Here is a 23,399-nt window from a genome sequence, read left to right on the forward strand (position 1 = left end):
GTAAAGCTTTCAGAAAGCTCCCGGTTCATCATCGGTGCAAAACCAAGCGGCTATTTTTTTTCCCCCCTCTCCTTTTCGTCTCTCAGGAGAAAGGCTGATTTGCTCTTCTCCGGTGAATCAGGGAGGGCTGTAGCGTCGAACCCCAGAGCAGTTCTGTCTCGCAGCTGCTGGGCTTTGTTTTTTGCAAGGACAGGGCTTCTCTTCATTGACTGCAGCTCTGTCCTAGGCTTGAGGAACATTCCTGGTGAAAATACAATCAGTGCTGTTCCACCTCTGTGATTTTCTTCAACCAAAAAGCTTGTAGTTAAACATTCCTAACCAGCTCCAGTGTGGTGGGTGTCTTTGTAAGGTTTTGCAGTCATCCTCTCTCAAGGACTTTCAGGTCAAAACTGTTCATTTTTACAAATGAAAACACTTGTCCCCAAAAGCTCCTGCTGCAGTCACAGCCTAGACTCTGAAAACTGTTCAAGCCTTGCTGCTTTTTCATCTGAACTCCTCACGTAGAGAGAGCAGTTAAAATGCAGCTGACAGCTCGATGGGTGATACCATGAGATGGGGACAATTCAGGTTTCCCTGTCCGGAGCAGGACTGTCTCAGTAGAGCTGGCAGGAGGAGGAGGACGGCTCTGGTGCAGCACCAGGAAGGGGCTTTGCCAAGGTGCCTAAGAGGCGAGGGGCTATAGGATGGGAAAGGCTTCAGGGAGGGAGGGCTTTGGAGCCCTCAAAGGGCTGGGATCAAGCTCTGAGAATAAGAGGTGAGAAGGGAAGGGGGCTGCAAGGCCTAGCTTCTCAGTTAGCCCCTCTAATGAGGTCTCCATTGCATGGGCACACACGACTTCTTCTCTCTGCATGGCACTCTGGAGTGTGTGTCTTGTGACCTTCCCCACTCCCCTGCCTCCTGCACGGGCCCTTGAAGTGGCTCAGTTTTACAGTGCCTCCCCTGGACTCTCCCTGGACTATCATAGCCCTTTTCAGGCTAGTGGTACTCGTGTCCCGCTCCTCTGGGACTACTTTATAGCACTTACTGTTCTGGCAGCTTTTGGCCAAGTTTGATGAATTGTTGCAGTTACCCTTTCCCTGGAGCAATTTGGGCCAGCATGTTCCTCTGCTGGTCACCTGCTTCCTGACCTTCTACTTTTCGCCCTTACTGGGCATGAATTTCCGTCGGGCTGTCACGGACCCTGGTGTGCAGCGAGTGCACAGCAGGTGTAAAGCACTTAATAAGGATGTTAATGCTTAGTACTCAATCATACCTGGCCATGAAGCTTTGCAGAAGGCCTTGGAGGGTCTGAGTGTCCGGCAGATTGCATTGCATCCAATTGATTTTTTACTTTGCTCAGGGCAGCTTAAACTTATTTTCTCATCTTGCTATACTTGGGTAGCTTTTCTATAGGCAAAGCTTGGCGAGGGGCAGGAGTTGTGTCATCTCATGTGTCTGGAAAAAGTGTGGTGTCTTTGGGCTCCAGCGGTGTTGATAGCAGCGGTAAGAAATGCTGGCTTGTTTGGTCATCTTCTTAAAGGAGTTGGCTCATTTTTTCTGCAGCTCTTCCAGTAGCTGCAGGCTGGAGTGAGCGCTTCAGTGCAACAGGAAGGACAAAGTTCCCAGCAAAATTCAGTGGGAGCTAGTCATTTATCTCCGTTAGCAGTCCTGGAAAATCTCTTCTTTCTTTCTGTGAGTAGCAAGAGCTGGTGGCTCTGAATGCCTGTCCCTTGATGTGATATCATTTGAGACTTGCCCTGTGCATCACTGAGAATAAAAGCAGAAACAACTAGACATGATTTATGTTTCCCAGTGCATTTATCCTTCAGTCTAGTGTGTCCTTGTGCTTGTGATATTCGGTGGAGACTGCCGAGGTGGAGCTCTGGGGGACTCATTTTGCGTGGTATTCACAGCCAGAGCTCCCGGTAACGCGGGTGCCGTTGCAGCAGTGAACCTGCTGGCTTCCCCGTGGTGCATTTATTATTCATAGCGAGACTATTGGTTCATACGCGTGCTAATCGGTATGATACACTGCTGCTGTAATGCATGAGAGGTAGTTAACCCCAATAACACGGCACACCGTTTGCATTTGTCTCGTTGACTTTGCTGTTTTCACGGGAGTCCCAGAGCAAGGGAAAATGTAGCAACTTGACCCCTGTGCTGTTGGTTGCCTCCACAGAAGCCTCCTTCCCCACGCTGGTATTAACCCACTAGCCAAATCCCACCCACAGATTTTTTAGGAGTTCAGGTGTTTGACCTAAGCTCCGTTGGCTTTGCCAAAAAACGAGATATTTTTACGTTTGCCTGAAAACAAGGCATTTGCCTAAAAATTAGATTAGATATTATACAATCTATGTATTTGTTTTTATTACTCTCAATATTCTAGTGATATTTTCAGCACCCAGTTTCTCCCTGAGCTGGTTGGAAGCAACCGGTACTGGAAACTCGTGAGCCAGATCAGAGAATAAAATAAAATTCCACCTTTGACTACGTCGGCTGTGATCCAGCAGAGTGCTTAATTTTTAAGCACCTGCACAGTCCTCTTAATTTTTGTGGGATTAGTGTACATGCTTAAATGTAAGTGCATTTTAAATGCATTTTTCGATTGAGGCCTTCTAGAACAGAACTTGGGCTATAAGCGTTAATATTTTCATAACAAAACATGCAACCTCATTTTATTAGAATAATGTGGTGTTTCCCATCCCTTTTTTCGTTTGTTTTTCCTCCTCCAAACAGTTCTTCCATTTTGTGAGCTAATTAACTCATCTAGCTTTAAAAAACAAGTGCATCGTTCTTCGATTTTGTCATGTGTCACCACCTTTTGGAGAATTATTACATCTTATTTGCACAGAAAATACTGGGAGAGAATTCTAGGAAGTAGACTAACTTGTGTGTTGAATAAATTTTTACCTAAATCTGCAGTAATAAAACTATTATTTCGTATGCATCTGCAGACACAAAAATATGTGTTAATTAACAAAAATACTGCTCGTGGGCACCTGCAAATGAAGTGGCATAAATCAAGCCAAGATCACTCTTTCTTCTGCATTTCTACTTTATTAAGAAATACTATTTTGTGCTGACTGCAGTTCCCCAGTATCCAATCCGTGCCTTGAAGCTCAGTGCTAGAACCAGTGAGAATCAGAATTTCCTGGATCTGCAGAAATTGCCATAAATAATGCCGCTTATTGTAAGGAAGCCATATGTGATCCCGTACCAGAGATAGCTGCCTAGATGTACTTCAGGCTTGAAGAACCCATGTTTCTTTTTGTACCAGGGGTTTTCACTCTGTCAAAGTTACAGGATTAAACAGAGGAGGACAATTAGACAAAAGTCCACGTTTGGACTAAAGATGTCTAATTACTCCTTTCAAGATTTATTATAACTCCTGTAAAATAAGAGTTTTAAATCCAGATCTCTGCTTTGCCAAGGCTGAAGGAGATACCCGAAGTAATAGATAAGAAGGGATTTCCCACGCTGGCCTGCCGTGCGTTTGCTTGAGTAGGAAGATGGTTCTCCGTGCTGTAACCCGTCACTGCTCGCCGGGCTGCCAGAAGCTGGGTGCCAGGCTCGCGTGGCACCTACCGGCTGCCTCGTCCTCGGCAAGGCGCTCTGCTGACATCGGCTCTCGAATGGCTTTGGGCCCGTTGCCGCATTTTCCGAGCTGGCTGGCTGGCTCCGTGTCCAAACCACAGCGGGGAGGTACCTCTGCAGGACGAGGAAGGGCCCATCGCTGACCCGTTCAGCACAACAGCCTGTGTCCCACGTTTTGTTTATTGTAGCTATTTGTTGCTTTAGCGTCGTTCTAGTATTGATAACGCAAACAGCCTATCAGTGTTTTTATAATTGCCTCTGAGGATGCAGTTTGTTTGCTTTCCAAATGAAGGAGCTAAGCTGTATTTTTAAATGCTGAGCCGAGACTACTGGTGGGTGCTCTCCTATAGTGCTTAAGAAGTGCTAACATTAACATTACTAGCACGGAAGTTGTGAGTAGTAATGAAACTGCTTGCTCTATGTTGTCTTTTCCATCTGGAGATGCCAAAGATGGACAGGTATCTATTAATATTTTCCTTTTTGCTTATGGGATGCTGTGGCACAGATGTGTCATGTGTTAACCTCATGTGCCAGATAGAAGCGCTTCAAGTGCCCCTCTGCCTGCCCATTTTATCTCTGGAGGTTTGGATGAACAGAAGAACTGGGCCAGATTTCTGTGCTGGTTCATCCTCCAGAGATTTTCTGTGGATCCTCTGTGCTAGCAGGACAAATCTCCCCTTCCTCGTCCCCTCCATGCAGGAAGGTAGATTTAAGCCAAACCTGAGGCTCAGCTGTCCCTCCTTGGTTAGGTCAGATGTAGGTGGCTTTGCAGTTTTAGAATTACAAGCAAACAAAAGAATGCAAATAAAGTTTGTATCCAGAACCAAAACGCTTTCTCTCTCCTTCCTGGGATTTTGAGTTTATAGAGTTACGAGTGTACCGAATTGCATCTGTTTTCCATTCCAAACTTTAACTTTGGCCATTTTTACTTGTAACTCCGTGCACATCTTAAAAAGAAGGAAAAAAAAAAAAAACCTCTCATATTCCTCACTGGATTTTTCCAGAATTTGGAGCCAGCTCCTGGGCTTCGGCTGCCCAAGGAAGAAACGTTGCCATAGCTTTGCTTTTCTGCTCGCCCAGCTCTAGTTCCTTTAACAAGTCACCATTCTGGCAAACCTCGATTTTGGCAAGCTTTCTTTCATCATCTGCGCTTGCTCCTATGGCATCTCCCGTGAGTGCTCAGAGATGGTGAGTCACAGGAGATGACATGTTGCTGCCTGCCTCAGGGGTTCTTCTCTTGCCTGCTTTAATGGCCATCACAGCTGTCTCCATTCAACACAGCTTGAAAAACCCTGAGTTGGAATAAAATGCAGAACTTTCTGGTCTGCCATCCAGCTCCTGCATCCAACTATTCTGACAGCCTCAAGACCTTCTCTTCACTTCCCAATATAAGGACTTACTCCTAGCTGTGCCAAAAGCCGCAGGCAAGGGGCAGCGTGTGCCTGCGGGGCCTGGAGACCAACCCATCTTTGCAGATAGTTTAGCCAGGGCAGCCCAAGAGGTTACCAGCCCAGCTCTCCTCCCTGGCCCCCACTCCCAGGTTGCCATGTGGCCCCTCCTGCTCCCCAAAGGGAGAGGCATCATTACCATTTTGGGGCTGTTGATTTGCTGTGGGGCTGGATCCTGGAAGGCTTTCTAGCTCCCAGTGCAGCATACTGTATGCATCTCCTGTGCTGTTTACTTGGGTAACCAGTGGTTTAGCCTGTCGTATTGGTGACAGTTGGTTTGCTTGAACTAGAGTTGTTGGCTGAGGGCTTGCTGAACCGCTGCATCTGCTTACATGGCCGTACCTCGATGTCATCCAATGATCTATCTCCATGTGCATCTAAGGCTGTATAGCAAAAGCTTCAAAACACCAAAGACTTGAAAATTAAGGAAGCAGACCTGTCTGATCGCTTCTTTAGTAGCTTCTCATTTACTCAGATTTCTAAAAGCTGACGTACTGACACACAGACTTTTTTAAGCAGGACATCTTAATGGTAATTTTTGCTGTCAGTTAAAATCAACCAGGTGAGCCATTTTAAAAGCTTTTCAGAATGTTTCATTTACATCATCTGCAGCTTTTGTCAAACAAGGAAGAATGTCTTGTCACGCCTTTTGTCTGATTTTTACAAGAGGTATGTTGTCTACTGAGGTTATGTTAGAGGAGCAGGTAGTTGTTCAGGGATTATCATTTGTATTATACAAGAAGTAGGTCTGAGAACGTTAACGAGGTGGTTACTTTCTCAGTTGGAAAAATGCCATTCAATATGTATGTATGTTTTTTTTTGCATGGAGGTATTTCCCTATGGAGGGCTTTGTAGCTGTTGTGGGCACAGTAGTGGCAGGTGGTAGCAGGAAGGACTGCCGGGGTGACTTTGTGGAAGAGGAGCAGCATGCCTTGAAAGAAGCAGCCAACTGTTTGGGCAGAATCCCATTTCCCTTGAGAGAAATGCTTCCGACGAAAATGCTAGTGTAGCAACAGGATAGAAAAGGGAATGGATGTACCCCTTCTGAGTAGTTTCATCTGTGGCTCCAGGAGCTGCTGTTCTTGGTAGATATTACCAAGGGAATTTAGCTGAATATTTTCTGTTGATTTTAGTTGGAAAGATGCCTCTAAAATCTCTGTTGTTTTGAAACACATTTATAGCAAATGTATTTTTATTTAGTGAGAGGGACAGTTAGACCCAGAATCCCTTCTTGGCTCCCTTCTTCCCATCATCCTTCTGAACAACAAAATTAGAAACTATCATATATGCTACGTTCAAACTGAACGGCAGCATGTCAGGTCATTTGCGCGGGGTGCTTTGATTTTAATTGATCCATGGGAGTGCCTCATTTGTTACATAGGAATCTTGGACAGTTAATGTATTTGCTTGGCTCTTTGCGACACTTATAAAGGGAAAAATGTGTTTATTGCTATCCACCAAAATTGTCTGTTTTGCTGTCTTTGCAAAAGTTCTCTCAGCTGTACTGACCAGGATTCTGTGATGTGGTTATAATCGAAGTCCTATAAAACTGAATGCATAATAAAATGCCTATGACATGTCATCATTTTCAGTTATATTACGGTAAGTGGTGTATCTCTACAGGCAATCATCACTACAGAGGAAGGAGGAAAATATAGAGAAGGTTTAAATTTCTTTAGACATTGAAACATCTGAAAGAGAAACTGTAATGGTAATACACGATAAACCTCATTTTCTTTTTGCTTCTCAAAATTATATCTTTATTCCTTTTTCTCCTAAAGTTGATCTGACTTCCTGTATGCAAGTTCAGGTATTCAAAACCTCCTTGTTTTATAGCAATGCTTAAGTAACCCATAGTGTGTGCATTTCAAGCAGATGTCCACACTTTAGATACATTTTTTGAATGATAGATTAAAAAAACGAGGCATATCTGGGTAGACCTTGTTTTAATTTTACTCATCCTGCTGGTGTAAATCAGTACAGGTTTATTGAGGTGGACGAACTATGTTCCTTTATAGCTGCAGGAAACCTGACCCAAGGCTGAAGATCTCTGGGCACTGTGCTGAGGGAATGATACTGCTTTCCCTGGCTCTTTCTGGCTTAAGAGCACATCTCAAGAAGTGCAAATGAGATTTTTTTTTTTTTTCTGAATTTCCATATTTCAGCTCTAGTTAAGGATAAGTCCCGGAGCATTTTGGGACCAGCTGCTTTCATTACTGGAAAGCATCACTTTAAAGGGAAAAGGAGGACTCTATTCCTAATGAGCAGTGTGTAGCAGATAATTCTCATTGAAAGCATTTAGCTCTTGGCAAATATGTATCACGTAAGTAGAGCAGACTCTAAAGAATATCTGATAATGTAAACTGAAGAGCATGAAAAGCCCATTGTATAAAAGCTCTTGATAATCACCTGGAAGGATCTATGCCTCTCCTCTACCAAAATAAACACGTGTGCAGGTTTCTGTATTGACATTACTGTAGAGACACATGCTACATGTGGAAGTAGTGTTATAGTTGACCCCCACACGTGATGTAGAGTCGAATATCCGCCACTGATTTCTCTGCTGATGCACTTTCTCTTCTTTATGGAGTACCTTGCTTTATGTGACAGGTTATGGACTGGTGTTACAGTGGCTTGTTGCTTCAGAAAATACCATTTCTATGCTGGCAGCAGCTGAAAAGGCAAAGAAAACGAACAGAGCAGGAGACCAGGGGACATCTCTGGGAATGAGCACAGGCCTCTTTGAAGCCAGCAGAAGGTGAATCTTTGCAGCGTGCATATGCGCTGCAGGCACCGATGCCCCTGAGATACTGAGGCTGCTAAAAGTTCAGTTGTTCAATAAATGCCCAATTTAATTAGTGGATGAAAAGTCCACTGAGGGCTGTTATATTTTGAGACGTTGCCTCTGGCTCTAAATGTCACCGACAGCAGCCAGAGGGGGAGCAAGCTCTGGAGCAGTAGCACTACATGTGGCTCCTGCTCTTTTCTTCACCCAGCATCTGCTGCTGGCTGGCCTGAGACGGGAAGAAGGGCTTGATGGCTTTCTGGTGTCATCCAGCTTGGCTTTTGTACTCTCCTCGAAAGGTTGGATTTGGCTCAAGGTTGAATTTTCTGCCTGCTCAGTTTTTTCAAATCTCTTCTACCACACCTACTTTCAGCTCATTTTATTTTGCATGCAAAGGCTGTGCCACTTCTGATGCAGCTGGCTGTGGCCATGCAGTGCTACCATTTGTGTTGCTGCTGAACTGGGCTTCTTTGTTGAAGGATGTCCTCTTGCATCTCTCTCCAAAACACCCTTAAGTGAGATGTGTGCCCTTTATAATGAGAAGAAAGAGATGGACACCTAGAGTGTGACTCATTCTGCTTAACCTCAAGTCCTACAGCAGGAGTTTGGACGAATGTCTTAGGCTATATGCCTAAATTTTAGCTAGCTGAGAAGGGATGCATGTTACCCTTGGAGTCAGTTGTCCTCCTTTTTTTGTGTGCCCTCACTTCGCAACTCGTGTGATGGGGCAGCTCTGGGAAAACCATAAAGCACAGACGATGCATGCAGGTTTATAGCAAGTAATTTCCAAGTTGCTTCTGTGCCCTGCCGCTGGCAAAATCATAATATATATTGGAGAAGCACACAGCAGCAAGGTAGGATTTCTTCTGACAAAGCAAATCATCTCAAAATCTCCTTGCAGGAGAGGTTAAGCACAGCAGACCCAGATCTGTCAAAGCTAAACTCATTTCATCATCAAGACAGAAAGTACCTTCTCTTCTGCTGTTGGAGAGTGGCATTTGTTAACCCTTTACCCTCTTGCTTTCCCAGTCTTTCTCCCCTAATAACTTGTTAATCAGATTGACATGCCTGACTCATCCTCTTCATAGCTGCAGCACCCGCTGGCCCATCTGAGCTAGTGAAAAATCAGCACTGGCAAATACTGCGCATTTTTCTACTTGCCTTTTCTCCCGCGATTGCTCCTCATTTGACCCTTCCCTGTACATCATGAGCAGAGATGCTTGAAGATTATATCCATTTCCTTTTGAAGGAATACCGCATTTGGCACTCCTGATCTGCAGTGGTGGCTGCTGCGTCAGCATTTTCACTTTAAACCTCTTTGGGAGGTTTAGATGTGCCATAAAAATGTGTGCTAACCTGGAGTTTGATGTATGAGTAGCGGAGACACGCACACCGGCATTGATGAGCTGTGGAGGTGCGGCTGACGAGAAGACACCTCAAATGCATTTTCTGGCATACTGTTTTTTTTTTCCAGAATTTGGTTTCTCACATGAGCAGTAGGTTAAAAAGAAAACGAACAGAAACAAAGCTTCAGTGGAGTGTAGATAAATGTCTCCTGCAGTGATTTCTTATTTTATACTCCCAACACAAACAGCTTTGAGAAAGTATCCCCACCTTAGAAAGAGATGTTTCTCTTCCAAGAGTGATTGGAACGTTACTTAAAAAAAGAAAAAAGTGTGGAGGGGGCAGATTGCAGATGCTTGAAGTGTAGAGAGAGAAACAGCGGATATCTAGCAGTCCTGGGTCAAGGAAAGACAGGGCTCGGCAGACTTACCACCAGCAATGTATGAAATGTCTGAAACCAGCAGACGTGATACCTTGAGCCTGAAGTATCAATGTGAAATGCTTCCTGCCTTCCAGGGAACAAGGTGACCGTCAATCCACTTCTCTTAAATACATAGAAGCACACTGTATGAAGCCAGGCACTTCGCGCCGAAGCAAACTGGCTGTCTGCTTCTTGCTTGTTTATTGTCGCAAATATTAATTTATCTTTCCAATGCTCATGCACAGATGGGAGGACCTGCCTGCAAAGGTCTCATGCACAGGCTGCCTGCTGTCACCTCCTGTTTTTTTTTTTTTTTCCCCGTATCGGCTTGCTTGAAAGGCAGAGTTATTTCAAAACAACAAATGCTTCTCCTAAGTAGCTAATTTGCAAAGATGAAACCTCTTCTATGAAGTTTTGCCTTGCAGTTTCTTCGTGTTTTGTAAGAATTGCTGTTTAAATTAAGATGTTGTCCTGGAAGTGGTGTAATCATGCCTTGATGAAGGAAACTGGCTTTCCTTCCTCTAAAAGTATATGTAGGGCAGTAAGTAGCTACTAAAGTTATGAGAAAATGCCTGTTTTCCTCTTTCTGAGTCGATCCACAACAACGTGCTGTGGACTAGAAATGGCGGCTTCTTGGTGTTAGCCAAGAGGAGCTCTTAATACATAAAATAGATTAAAATCATCCTGTGTTTTGAGTTCTGCAAGTGTAAAAAGGCAGTCTTTCTTCAGGCATTTTCCTATTTGTCTTCGTTATCATCACAGCGGGTAGAAATTTTCTGCTGAAATGGGATATGGTAGTGCTCGTGATATTCAGGTCTCTGGGATTTTTGCTGTTCTTATTAGCACATCTGGAGTGGAATATTGCTGAATTTAAGGAATGGAAGAACCCAAGTCTGTTGCAGAGACCCAGTTTGATGATAAAATAGCAGTGATGAAACCTAAGCAATGAAATGCAGGGCCTTGAACATGCTTTGAGCACTGCACAAGAAATCTCCTTTGGAGCATCACAAACTAGGTCACGGGCTCTCATCGTTTCCAGTGTAGGGTCCTGCATCCAAGAGCCTGCGTCTTCCGGTTGCTCTGCTCCTCTGCCTTCCAGAAGCCTTCAACTCAGAAGGCTGTAGAATGAGATATGGATAGTTACATTAACTTCCTTTTATAACCTAGTTGCCGGGTCCTCGCAAGACCGTTGTACTGGCCCTCTGTTAGCTGTGGTACAAACGTTTCCAGTGAAACTGCGTCATGTGACATTAGCCCTGTTCTCTCAAGGTCTTGGGAAGATGTGCAAGCCTGCCCACTCATGACATGGAAAATAATCCCCTTGGGTGTATGATGATTTAATGGAGTATTTGAAGCTTTATTTTCCCTGAGTGTTTCATCAGTCTTCTGGCATCTGTTTTCATAATTGCTAGTCCTTTGAAATAATGTTTGTGAATGGTATCTGAGTCTAACCACCGCTCCCAGGGGAACTGACTGTTCCTTCTGATTGCAAGATTGATGCTGATGATAGTAATAATGCTTTGCACTTTACTAGGTCACATTGTCCATGAGAAGAGTCATGCAGTGCTTGACGAACTTGTGATCTGGTGAATGAACCGGGTCGGTTCTCGGGACTGACAGGTCTTCCTGCTGGCTTCAGTGAAGTTTGACTGGACCTGGTCTCCCAGCTTCGCATTTCGCAGGATCTGGGCCATGCAAAGGCACAGGGCTGCTCTCCATCCTGGTGCTTACTCAGGAATTGGCTGCCCGGACAGTCCTTCCTTTCTGGAGCTGTCATATAGCTAGAGCTTCTGTTCTCCATGCTGTGTCTCTAGGCTGCTTGTTGCAGCTTTCCCTGCCAGCGCTCTTGGTTATGTCAGCTTTTCCAAGTACCTAGAAGCTAGCAAGGATCTTTAGGCTGATTGGGAACCATGTGTGAAGGGACTAAATGCCCAGTGGGATGTCAGTCTTTGGGACTGCAGAGCGGTGAAGACAGACCTCAGCTGGTGCTGAGCAGACTAGCTCAGCTTTCTTGAAACTGCTCTGCAGCCCAGCGTGCCCTCTGCTCTTGTGGCTGTGGCTCTGCTGCCCTTCCTTTTTCTTGGGTTGTTGTTTTCTAAAACGCAGCCTGATTTTGTGATGTTACACAACTAGATGCTAAGAGCAGGAGAAGATGCAAGTTATTGCCGGAGGAGGGAAAAGGCTGGTGAGCTTCCAGTCCCAGCAGGGAGAGTTATCTCAGGGTATGCACCACAAATGGAAGCCATAGGGTTTATGTATTAGCCCCTCATTTTCAAGAGTAGTGTGCAGGTCCTAGTTTAGGCTTCAGGAGTTATTTTGCCTTATTCTATAGTAGAGAAGGTTAGCTGGTGCAATTTAATCGGGGTAGCCATGACTCCAGATCGTTGCATAAACTAGGCTCGCACCAGCACAGCTGTCATCATTTATGTCGGGTGTCCAGATAAAGTATGCTATGTTAACAAATATCCCTTGTTCATATGAAAATGCAATAAATAAAATCAAATCCTTCCCCAGCATTGTTCCCACCTGGAAAAGTACAACGTGCAAGGTGGACCTCTGCACCACGTCCATCATTTCAACCAAATGTCATCAAGAGCCATACTAGATGGTTTCATACTGGGGAAAGTGGCACTGCCACTTTACAAACTGCAGCTCCAGCAATGCTTTTTGCTGCAGATGAGTATTACAGGATCACACATCTGCGATCTGGGAGTATCCGGCCTGGATGGTCTATGAAACGTTGCGCAGTTGTGGGACAGGTGCGAAGGGACATGCAGCAAGCCTGGTGTCCTGCAGGGTGGCTGGCTGTAGCCTGTGCGATGAGCATGTGTAGCCTGGAGCAAGGCATTACTTAAACCTGTCACTGCTGTGGACACTGCTGCGGCTCCTGATGTTTTTCAGCAAACAGCCTGCTTAATCCACAGGGAAGGCAGGTTTCTAATTGAGGAGATGCGTGCTGTGTATTCACCCGGAGCTCTGATTTATGTGGGCTGCTATTGGAATACATATTCATGAAATTCTTTGCATAAAGTAAAGCAAATTATTGTTGTGGAGATATATAGGGCAGGAATCCATTAAATTTGTTACCTCCTGAAGTGTCTCTTGTGATTCGAATGAAGCTCACAGTGACAATTTTGGTTTTGTGTTATTCTAGTGGGGAGGGAGCAGTGATGAGTTACAGAGCTGTCCTTTCGCAAACGGGGACGGAAGGATTAATAACCTTGTCGACCGCATATGGTTGTGTTACCAGAGCACTCTATAGCTTATATCTATGTGTGACACCACTGTCGTACTCATCAGTTTTTATAATACTACTCATTCATGTGATGGGGTATAATATATATTAAAGTAGCTATGAATATATCTGGAGCCAGCCTTGCTGTCCCCCACTTTCCTTAAGAAAAACATAACCAGTTTCTGTAAATGTATTGGAACATGTTGCAGTGTTTGTGCAGTGCCTCTTGCTGGGAAATTCAGAGCTGGGGCTAGACTTTCAAGATGTTTGCATTAATGTGTTCATTGTACGCTATAAATATTTTATACACTCATGCAATATCAAAGTCTGGTAATTCATAAGCAGAGCAGGTCTGAGTAACGCTGCATAAATTGTTCCCGTGAGTAGTTCAGCCAGCCCTCGAACTAGCCACAGGGTCGTTTAAGAGGAGTTCATGTGTTTTGGGGAACTTGCGCTACGCGCCTGGACATAAAAGGGCCTTTTCCTTCATTGACACTGTTGAAATCAGTTATATCAAGGGAAGGAGGGAGAGGGGTGGTGTTTTGCAAGTGTGAGGCTGATTTCTGATTAAAGATGAGCTTTTCGCATACTATGTAGATGAGATCTACCATCAAATTAATAAATTGTGAGCTCAAAATAATTACCTGAAAGAATGAGGAGTTTGAAATGATGGATCACTTGCAGGCATGCCGATTGTATCCCAGGTGAAGGACAGGCTTCTGCTGTCTCTCTGCTGAAGAGAAAAATACTTTTTAAATACTGTTGACTGAGCCTGCCTATTGCAAATTCAACCCTCTTTCCATTTCTGTTGAAGTTGTAATTTTTTTTCTGTTTGTTTTATACAGCCATTCTGTTGGCTTTGTGGCTTTGAGAAGGAATATGAGGCTATTTACTAGGCTTTAGCCTTGGACTTTAATCTGTTTTTCAGTAGCAGAACAAATTAACTGCTTTCTCCATCACTAGAAAGCACGATCTGGTTCTGAGCCAGCTTAGCCTCAAAACAAAGGATGCTTTTAGTCACCGTATCTTTGCAAGCTCACATCTTTAGTGGATTACTTTATCATTATTCCTCTGATTTAGGATCAAAAGTGGATATGTGCAAAGCTATATATTTACAATATAGCAGGCATAAGCCTCCCGACAGTTAATGCAATCTATTTTTATGCAATTTAGGGCAGTGCACATTACTAGAGATCAAATGCTTTTCTAGAGTAAGCGTGTTTTGATGCAAATGAAATCCTTTTAAGTGGCGAATGCTGTACAGGCAACGAGATGCAACGGGTGCTTATTGGTACTGGGAATTAGTGTGCTGGAAAACTAGGAAGCTAAAGATAACTCTTGAAAGGGGGTCACCTGTTGGACATTGCATTTTGGTGAAAACAATCCTGCAAGCTCGTGGGGAATAAAAAAGCTGACCTTTCTGGGGATAGATGTAGTTGTATGCTCTTCACTTAAAATCATGGGGAAAGAAAATATCTGAAGGTAAAATGAAGATGATGATGATTGTGACCACTACAGAGAGGCATTATTTTGGAAGCACAACAGTTCAGGAGGCAACAGACCTCTGTTTATAAGGGTGAAGCTCCATCACCCTGATGTTACAGGGACAGTCATCATCCATGAAATCAGGGAAGGCCTTCTTGCTAGATCAGTGTAAGAAAATCTTATTTTGTCTTATTTTTGTTTCATTTATTTAATGAACTTGGAATCAAAGCGAAGGAGAACTTTGGAGTGTTGTAGTTGGTTGATTTTCGTGGAAGCTTTCTCAGCAGCTTCTGCTAAAAGGATTTTGTCCCATAGTAGTATTAAATTATTTGTCCTATAGAAATATTCTCTTTTCTGCGCCAGAAAGTGGCTTATCAAAACTTCGCCCAAACCTGATTATGTTCTGGTTCATTGGTAAGGATTTAAAGAAAGATGGTGCCTTATACATTAAATTTTTTTTTCACCTCTACCTTAACAGTGAAAGGCTAAAACCTCACATCAAATGTTTCGTTTTGGACTAACTTCAGTTACCAGACACTGAATTTCATGTGCTTTCCCACTTGCATTGTTGAAATATAGATTGCCCCATACATGAAAAGGCTTAATTATTTAAGGCTCAATGAGAACGAGAATGAAAGGCTCTTCAGTGAGGTTCTCTAGGCATTTCTGTCTTTATGCTGAAGATGTGCTGATTTTTGGGTGGAGATTCGAGGAAGCAGAAATCGTATCCTTCTGTCTGAAATGGTTGTCCGACCTTAATGAAATTTTTCAGAAGTTAGAGTAAGCATATTGCAAATTCATATTGCCATTTTAATTTGTACGCCAGATTTCCTTTTAAAGATTGTTGGGCAAAAGACAGATATAAAATTCCTCAAATAAAACTAGATGCTGTGGGAATTAGGTGAAATAATTTCACTGAAGAGACATGATGCTTGGAATATTATTTTCTTGACTATGAAGTGGAAACCATTTTTAGAAAATCAAAACGTTTTTCTTACCAAAAAAAAAAAAAAAAAGAGAGAGAGAGGGAGAAAGTGAAGAAAGGCATGATTATGTTTACTTGAAGAAAGGCTTATTTCTGTGCGAATTCCAGCATTTTTCAAGCTTTGCGTTTTTTACTGAGTTGGCTGCAAAGTTGCTCAGAAGAAAACAATGCAACTTTCTCTGTGTGGAAATGTTTTCTTTGGTTTCACACAGCTTCTTGAGTGAAGGAAAAACTGTGCCAGTAACAGACTTGTTGCCTCAAAAGAACACGTAGTTCAGATTTTCTAGGAGACTTTAGCCTCTATTTTACTTGAATATCGCCTGATATTTGGATAGCTCAGTGGGCACTGAGATTTCTTGGTGGCCCCTCTCTGCTTCCCACCAGCACTGGAGGTGGGAGCCTGATTCTTCTGCCTCAGCAGACCATGTCCCTTCCCTTTCAAGCAACAAATAGTTTCCAGCAGCTCTAAGTCTTACAAAACATAGTCTTTCTGTGGAAATTTGGGTTTTTTTGGAATGAGCTGTGTGTCGAACACCACTCGCGGACCCTTGTCCAAGCAGTTGGCACTCAGGTTGTCCCCTGCCTTTGGTAGCCATCAAGACAAGGGGGAGACTGGACCTAGATTTGTGGGAGCAATGTGCTTTGAATATTTATGGGAAGCTTCTCCCATGCATGAAAGAAAGCAAAAACTAGAATTCTTCTGCCTTTGAAGGCCTCCCGAATGCAGTGCTGAGGTAGGGATTGGCTTCTCGATCAGCCAACACAGATAATATGCCCTGTGCCCAAATCTCAAAGAAAACTGGGGACTTGGAAAATCACCCCGAGGAAATACTTTTGTAGAAATCGTTTTCCTAAAGTTTCATATAAACAAATCCCAACTTGGCGCAGTGCTAATCGCTATAAGCAGTTATTAGAATTAATTAAAATATAATACATGGTCTGGGAAATGAAATTCAATTTCCCGCTCAGTCTTTGGCTTAGTTATTCTGTTACAAACATGGTAATAAGTTTGGAATATGCAGGTGGATATCATGCAAATTAAAGGGAATATTAAGTATTTTCTAATTTTTATCTGGGAGAACACCTTAAGGACTGGAGCGGGTCGGCTGGTGTGTAATACTAATCACTTTACAACCCCTGTGCCTGGGCTTTTGGGGCACTTGAATGGCTGCCTGCTCCGTCAGGGAAAATAAAGGGAGTTCCAGGCATTTTGCCCAGCCAGAACGAGAGGATGCCTCGTTTTTCAAAGTTAGTTTTCCTGCAAATCTTCCATTGAGACTTTTTTCTTTTTCTCTGCTGTAAAATAATCACCGTGAAGAGCTATAATGTTTGTGCAGTGAAATTACTCCTCATTATCCTTATGAAGCTGAAACTAGCAGAGACTAATATTGACCTCTTATGCTGAGCTAGCTAAAGGTGTTTTCTTTCCTACTACATCGCAGCCAAAAAGTAAGCTTTGTGGCTCTTTCCGTTACAATTTTTCCGTTGTTTTGTTAAGGGTATGAGCTCCCATTGACTTTGAGGCTTCGTTTTTTGCCAGCAGAACAGCCATGTCCTGTTGAGCTCTGCAAGCAGAAGATCGCACCACGTTAGTGTGCAAGCTGAGCATCAAAAGAGGGATAGAAGGAGCGGGAATCCCATCGTGACCAGTCCTCTGGCCTCTCGTCTCCTCTAAAATGGCAGGAAGGCTTTGCTGTGCTGGAGATGTGCCAGGGGACAATGTTGCGGTGATGGTTTCGGACACGAGTCTCAGATTTAGAAGATCTAGTTCCTGCGTTTCCCCGGGGTCACCTAAGTCCCCAAGGTGCTCGCTTCACATCAGGCTGCAGGGGCTGCTAACCTGAATGCTGGTGCTCCTCTGTTTCTCTGGCCCGCCTTTTGGTCAGTGGAATGGAGTCAGAGTGCTTCCTTCATCCTCCGCCTCTTCCTCCCTCTTTGCATCGGTGCGTCCCAAAGCAGGAATCAGGCCGTAGTCCTCACAAATCATTCCTTAGAAAGAGTGAGTAAAAAGTGGGGCCAGCACTTTGGCCTCTGGTTGACTCTTGTCTTCCTCAAGCCAACATGCCTGAGAGGTTTCCTCACGCTGGATGAAATCACAGCTGAATGCAGCATCTCTTCTTATGGCTGACTCCTGCTGAGAAGTGGAGGGGAGCAGCTAATACGCTGTATTTTATTTTAGTATTTAAATATTTTAATTTTTGATATTTTTGCATAGACATAATGTTATTGTATCTGTCTTACAAGCTGTGACTCTAAAGACTTCCCCACATTCTTGCCACCTTCAGCGTTCTGCCTGCCCTTCTGATTGCTGTTGGCAGGTCCCCTGACCGTATCCTCATCCCTTCCTCCCATCCAGGAAACGCCTGGAATTACTGCTTAAAGGAGCAAGGTTGTTGAATGGATGATATCTGTTTCAGCATGTGTTTCATCACATCACTCTGACAGCAAAGCTGCTCTATCTCTAAAACAGCTCTTTCAGGTAAATCAAAATCATTACTGTTTTTTATTTTATTTTTATTTTATTCTATTTTTTTTGTGCAAAGTGGCCAACAGACAAGACTAAATTATTCTCTGTTATGTTGAAGACGCAGCTTAAGGACACAAGAGAGTCCTAGGAAAATCTTTTCTGTAGCAGATTTTGTGTTATAAAGTATTAACTTGAAAAATTTTGGACAGTTCAGAATTTAACTTTCACTTGAATTGTGTTAGGTTTTATGTTTTTACTTTTATAACTTCTGTATGGTCGTGAATTGTAGTCATAAGCAGCCACTTACTGAAGCAAATACTGCAGTACTGCATAATAGTTAAATTCTACTGTGTTCCTGAATTCTTTTTGATTTATATTGTGTTTTATTCTACAGTTAGTGATCAAAATACCTTCTTGTACAAAGCAGACTTTCTCTTACTTATGTTTCAATAAACCATTTAAACACTATAATTTATAGGAAAATCATAGACAAATGAAAAATATAGATTTTTTTTCTGATGTTAAGATCCTGATAGGGAAATGAGTTTTCTCATAGAAGATTTTATAAAAATCTTTCAGGAACAAAAACTGTTTTTTTGTTTCTGAATTCAAACAGTTTAGAACATTTTAAAAAGTTAAAAATTTGGTAAAAACAGGAACAGCATATTCTGATGTGTCTTGGGCAGCATAATTCATCAGTGGTGAAGTTCATTTCTGGACTATTTGAGCTGGTCAGTTATCAGCAAATACTGATAACAGGAAGGAGGCGGACACAAAATTATTGGACTTGTTGGAACCACTGCATAAAATTAGTTTTATGATTTGAGTTAAATCTTTAATGAACAATCCACATTTTTAAAAAAAGAAAGCTGCCACACATCTAAAGGGACATTTTGATTAGCAGTCTTGGCTCTGGTGATGTCTCAGAAGTGAAGCAGCAAGAAAAATAAATGATGTCTTGCTTCACCTTTTCTCCAAATATTAAACTCGGTAAGATTTAAGTACTAGCAGTTAAAAAAGGAAAGAAAAAGAGAAAGGAATGTGTTTGTCACAGAAGCATCAGCTTAGCAATGAGGACCATGGCCCTCTCAGTTTCACCGTTTGTGTGTTCCCCGTGTTTATATCCAAGTCAGGATGATTGGATAAAAAAAAAATCCACTGGAAAAATAAAATAATAAAGAGAATGTTTATAACTGAAGAGAAATTAAAATATATAAACATATATATAAGGAAACAAATTGAAGGTGTAGCCCATCACAAAGTCGACTTTGTGTGTTGGAGGTTCTTTAGATAATCCTATTTTTCCTCTGCGGTTGTGCAACCTCCTGTCACTCTGCTTCCCTGCAATCCTTTTATTTTTTCCCCCTTGTCACTTTGAAGTTTTCACTGGTTTGAACACCAGGTTCAGTGTTTCATACTTTTGACGCGTATTCAGAGTGGTTTGGACAAAGCCGATGGATTGACAGTGGCCTTTCTCTGAAAGCAGAGTATGAATTTTGCTCAATAGGGAATGAGATTTGCTCTCCGCTTTCATTATGGGTTTTTTTCAGCTGGGTTAATTGTGGGCAGAAATTGATGTGCCGGGCTGGACAAAGCTGGATGAGAGGAGGCCTTTCAGTGCTCTAATTGAATTCTTGCGTGCAAGGAAACTTTCTGGACTGTTGTGAATTCACAGGCCGATCGCGTCGGGCGCGAAGGATCGGGCGGCCCCGGCGAGCGGGAGCAGCCGGGCTCCGAGTCTGCTCGCGACGCGCTTGGCAGCTGTCTCGGGGATTGCCAGCAGCAAAAAGTCGTGTTTGCTTCGGTTGGGGGAAAGGGAAATTGGGGGAGCATCGCTCAGTAAATGCCTTGCTTTTTTGAAGGAGGGTGATTGCAGGGATGGTGGCGTGCACCGTGAGATGGTGCGCGACTGTTGGGAGTTGGGAGTTGTCGTTGAAGCCCCTAACTCTGAACTAGTACGGCAAAAATAGTTTCTCTGCTTTCTCTACTCACAGCTGTAACATATTCAGAGGTTACATTGAAAGTACAGGTCTTCCTCCCTCCCGAGCCTACTCAGCACAGTTTAACAGCCTGGCCAGACCCAGGCTTGCGTCTCGTTCTAGGAGCATCCTGAATTCTGCCGTAGCTTGCTGCAAAGCACCGGTCAAAACGGAAGAATGACTTGTCCACAGTAAGTCAAACAGTGTCAGTCTGAGCCTCCTGATCAGGCGAAAAGGACCATTTCCGTGTCCCTTGTGTGCCTTTTGCAGGGCACTTACCTCTCTGGCTGCACTACTTTGCGAGCCAGCCCCTGCAATACAGAGAGGGGCTGTAAATATCCATCAAGCAACACTTTTTTTTTTCTTTAGTTTCTCCCATCTTTGCTTACTCTGTGGAGTAGCTGTGAGTTCACACATTTCCAGCACATCAGAAAGGTCAGTCCTTTGCACAAAACTGGCGCTTGAGACATGGTTCAGTTTCCAGCTCTGTTTCAGGCTCCTTGTGTAATTTTGGGCAACTTGATTATTTTTTTGTTCTTCATCTCCCCATCTTGAAAACGGGGGAAAAACTTTATTCTATCATGGCTTTTTTTTCTTTTCTTTCTTTCTTTTTTTTTTTCTTTTTTTTTTTTTTTTTTTATGGTGCATGTGAGCAGCTGAGGAGAAGAGCTAGCTTTGAATGTGTTTGGATGCAGTGCTGAGCAAATTGGCGATCCAATTAGTTGTCATTATGGTAATTCAAAAAAAGTAAAAACAAGCACTTGTTACTCCAAAATGCCCAGCTTCCTGCAGCACTTTCAGATCATCGTACACAAGGTTATCATAGCACTCTAATTGTTACAGGCTTATTAGTGTTACAGATACTGTCAGCACAGAGGATCCTCTGGGCTTCCCACCCAGATACCCTGGCTGGAGGCCAGCACGGGTATCTGTTGCGCTTTTGCCAAGCTAAACCTTGTTCCTGGCTTCAAACTCTTTAATTCTCCTTTTGCTTCTCAGTTAATTAGGTTTCCTTAAAACAGACAGCTTCAAGAGGTGGAACGTTGATGAAAGCTTGGTGTTGTCATGGGGTGCTCAGCGCCGTGCACGTACCTGACCAGCTCCTGTGAACCATGTGGCCCATCCTATTCCAAGGGGCTGAGGGTGCTGGAGAGATATTAAGCTCAAAATATACTAGAGCAAATAAGTGACATATATTTCATGGGGGCCTTCAATATATTTACATGAGGCTAAGCTTTTGGGTAGATTCAAAAGAGGATTTTTGGAGCAGCTCTGCCTGTAGCCAAATGCTTGTCATTGGCCATCATGGCGCTGGCTGTACGGTGATGGTAGGACATGGGTCTTGCTGTGTGTGCAGTACGCTGCGTGTTCTGGGCTGTTTGTGACCTACTTTTGAATGTTCACGCTTTTACCAGAGTGCTGTTAAAGGAAGCAAGGCAATGTAACCACCGATGCTTTGTCTAGAAGCTTGGTTTTGTCCTATTGCTCGTGTGGCTTTCCAGCGGTGGTGGTCAGCCAGCTGGAAGGCCAGTCCAGACCTGTAGCAATGCATCAGACTTGGAGAAAAAATGAAACATGGCTCCATGTATGTTTGGACTGAGCTTTTCGAACGTGTCTAGGGGGTTTAGGGCATGATGGAAAAACTGACTGTGGAGGGCAGGAATGAGAAGGGCTTTGCTGCGATACCGGAGGTGTCATGCCTGGTCCCGGGCTGCTGCTGCCCGCCTCTTCCTTGCCGCCCTGCTCTCAAGCTGCTGCTGGAGCTGCCCTCACCCCCCTGTCAGGGCAGAGAACCCTTTAGAAAGCAGAAAGCAAGGAAAGAAATCAATCCCAGGAAGACCTTCTGCTTCATTCGGGCTTATTTTGCCACCACCTTTGTTTTGCTAAGCGTGCAGGCTGGTGTCTGAGCCTGTGTGCACATCCGTGCCGCGGACCCCTTTACTGAGCTAGGCAGCAGCCCAGGGCTGATTCAGGGGCTCTCTCGTGCCCACAGTCTTGCTTCTTATTAATATGTGCAGTAATTCATCATGGACTAATTAAGCAGCTCGATTTGTAAAAGAGGCGTAAGGGAATTGGGTACAGGGCATTTGTTTAACCAGTACAGCGCAGCATTTCGTTTTGGGCAGCGGACCGTTGTGAATCCCGCTTTCCCTTTGATGCTAGCAGCGAATCTCGTGAACGGGGCCGTCGGCAGCGCGGATGCTCCTTGGTGTTACTCTGTCACTGCATTTCAGATAACAGACTTTGAACTAATCTGGAGATTTGCCGTTCAGAGCAATGGAAAACGCTTTATTTTCAAGGTGACACAGTGCCGCTGAGCTTCGCCAGCTACTCTCCAGCCTGGGAACTGCCAGCTTTAAGCTCTGAGATTCCCCATGCCAATCATGCTGCCTGCCTCAATAAATAAAGCAGCCCATCTCCGTTTTGAATGGCTTGTCTCTTAAGCAGCTTTAGTAATCCTGCAACTTTGCCCAAGTGAACTGAACTCGTGCAGAGTGCCTGGCTTCAGATGAATTTGTGTGTGGCTGAGATACCAAGAGATGACATCTCATTTCATCTAAAACCTGTCCTGGAGATTGAAGTGGTCACAAATGGTCATAAACTTCCTCTAAAACCTTCTCCAAAATGTAAAAGCCCAAACCTCCAAACCTTTAGAGGATGTAAAATAGTCACTAATTTACAAGAGTGTGGCTGGTTTATCGGGGGGAAAAAAAAGCAAAAACCCACTCTTCCAGTTGTTTTAATCCATTTATCTGATAGTGTTTGGGAGTGAAATGGCAGGAGAGAGCCTAATGTGGAACTAGCCTGGAAGAAGGGACAGATGATGATGAAGCGGAGAGTCTCTAGTGCTGCTTCTCGTAAAACTGCACTCAGCTCTTGTGAAAATAGCTGAGATGGTGAGAAAAGGAGCAGCACAGCTGGCAGTACTCACAGGAGGAAAGGGCCCCAGTTACTGTTATATACAGCAAATTTTTGGTTGAAAAGGGATATCAGCAAATATCCCAAAGCTGTCCTAATACCTGGAGCTCTGCTTAGAAGCCATACTCCTAATGGTGTGTTTATCCAAATTCTTTTGGTAGCTTCTGTCAAAGCAGCAATCTTGATTGATTTGTCTGCTGTGTAGTGTCTTGCTTACATCATGTGGGCGTCCATTGAAAATTACATTTTGTTCACTTGCATTTAAGAGACAATCTGTTTCCACAAAACAGATGTAAAAAAAAAAGTTAGCAAGTAAGAAAGTAAAATTCTCTTTACCAGGGTAGACATGTGGAATAACTGGCAATCGTAAGCGTGTACCTGCACTGCACGTGGAAAATATTTTGACAATTCAAACGAAAAAGCAGACTGTGGAGGCTGTTTTTTCTTTCTTTCTTCTTCTTCTTTTTTTAAGAACTAATTTCTAATGAACCATGATGTGCAAGTTGGCTTTGATTGTTGGCTTAATGGAATCAAGAGAACTCAATAATATGTCTCAGGTTTGGATAAGAGAGAGGAAAATTGCTCCCAGCACTTCTATGCTTAAGAAAAAAACCAAAAATCATCTCTCTGTGATGTCTTATGTATAATATATTGTCAGTCTACTATTTAAGTGTAGTTTTGGTAGAGCTGATTGAGACTTCTTAGCTCAGAATGGAGATTCAGGAAGACTGGAACAAATTCTTTTATATTGTAATTTC

At 43.5% G+C, this 23,399-nt stretch overlaps 1 protein-coding gene across 2 annotated transcripts in view; it reads left to right on the plus strand.

Annotated features, from left to right (window-relative positions):
• Window positions 1–23,399, plus strand: part of GALNT17 (polypeptide N-acetylgalactosaminyltransferase 17) — a 204,875-nt gene that overhangs the window by 141,262 nt on the left and 40,214 nt on the right. The window contains exon 1 of one of the 2 annotated variants that reach the window (XM_062592344.1): window positions 17,674–17,755. The exons of the other annotated variant lie outside the window; for it this stretch is intronic. Within the exon in view, the coding sequence (XP_062448328.1) occupies window positions 17,678–17,755 (78 nt within the window). The 5' untranslated portion in view covers window positions 17,674–17,677. Of the gene's footprint in view, window positions 1–17,673; window positions 17,756–23,399 lie in introns of those variants that run through there. 2 annotated transcript variants of the gene reach the window in all.

This window comes from Rhea pennata, chromosome 20 (assembly GCF_028389875.1).
Source record: "Rhea pennata isolate bPtePen1 chromosome 20, bPtePen1.pri, whole genome shotgun sequence".
Taxonomy (NCBI): domain Eukaryota; kingdom Metazoa; phylum Chordata; class Aves; order Rheiformes; family Rheidae; genus Rhea; species Rhea pennata.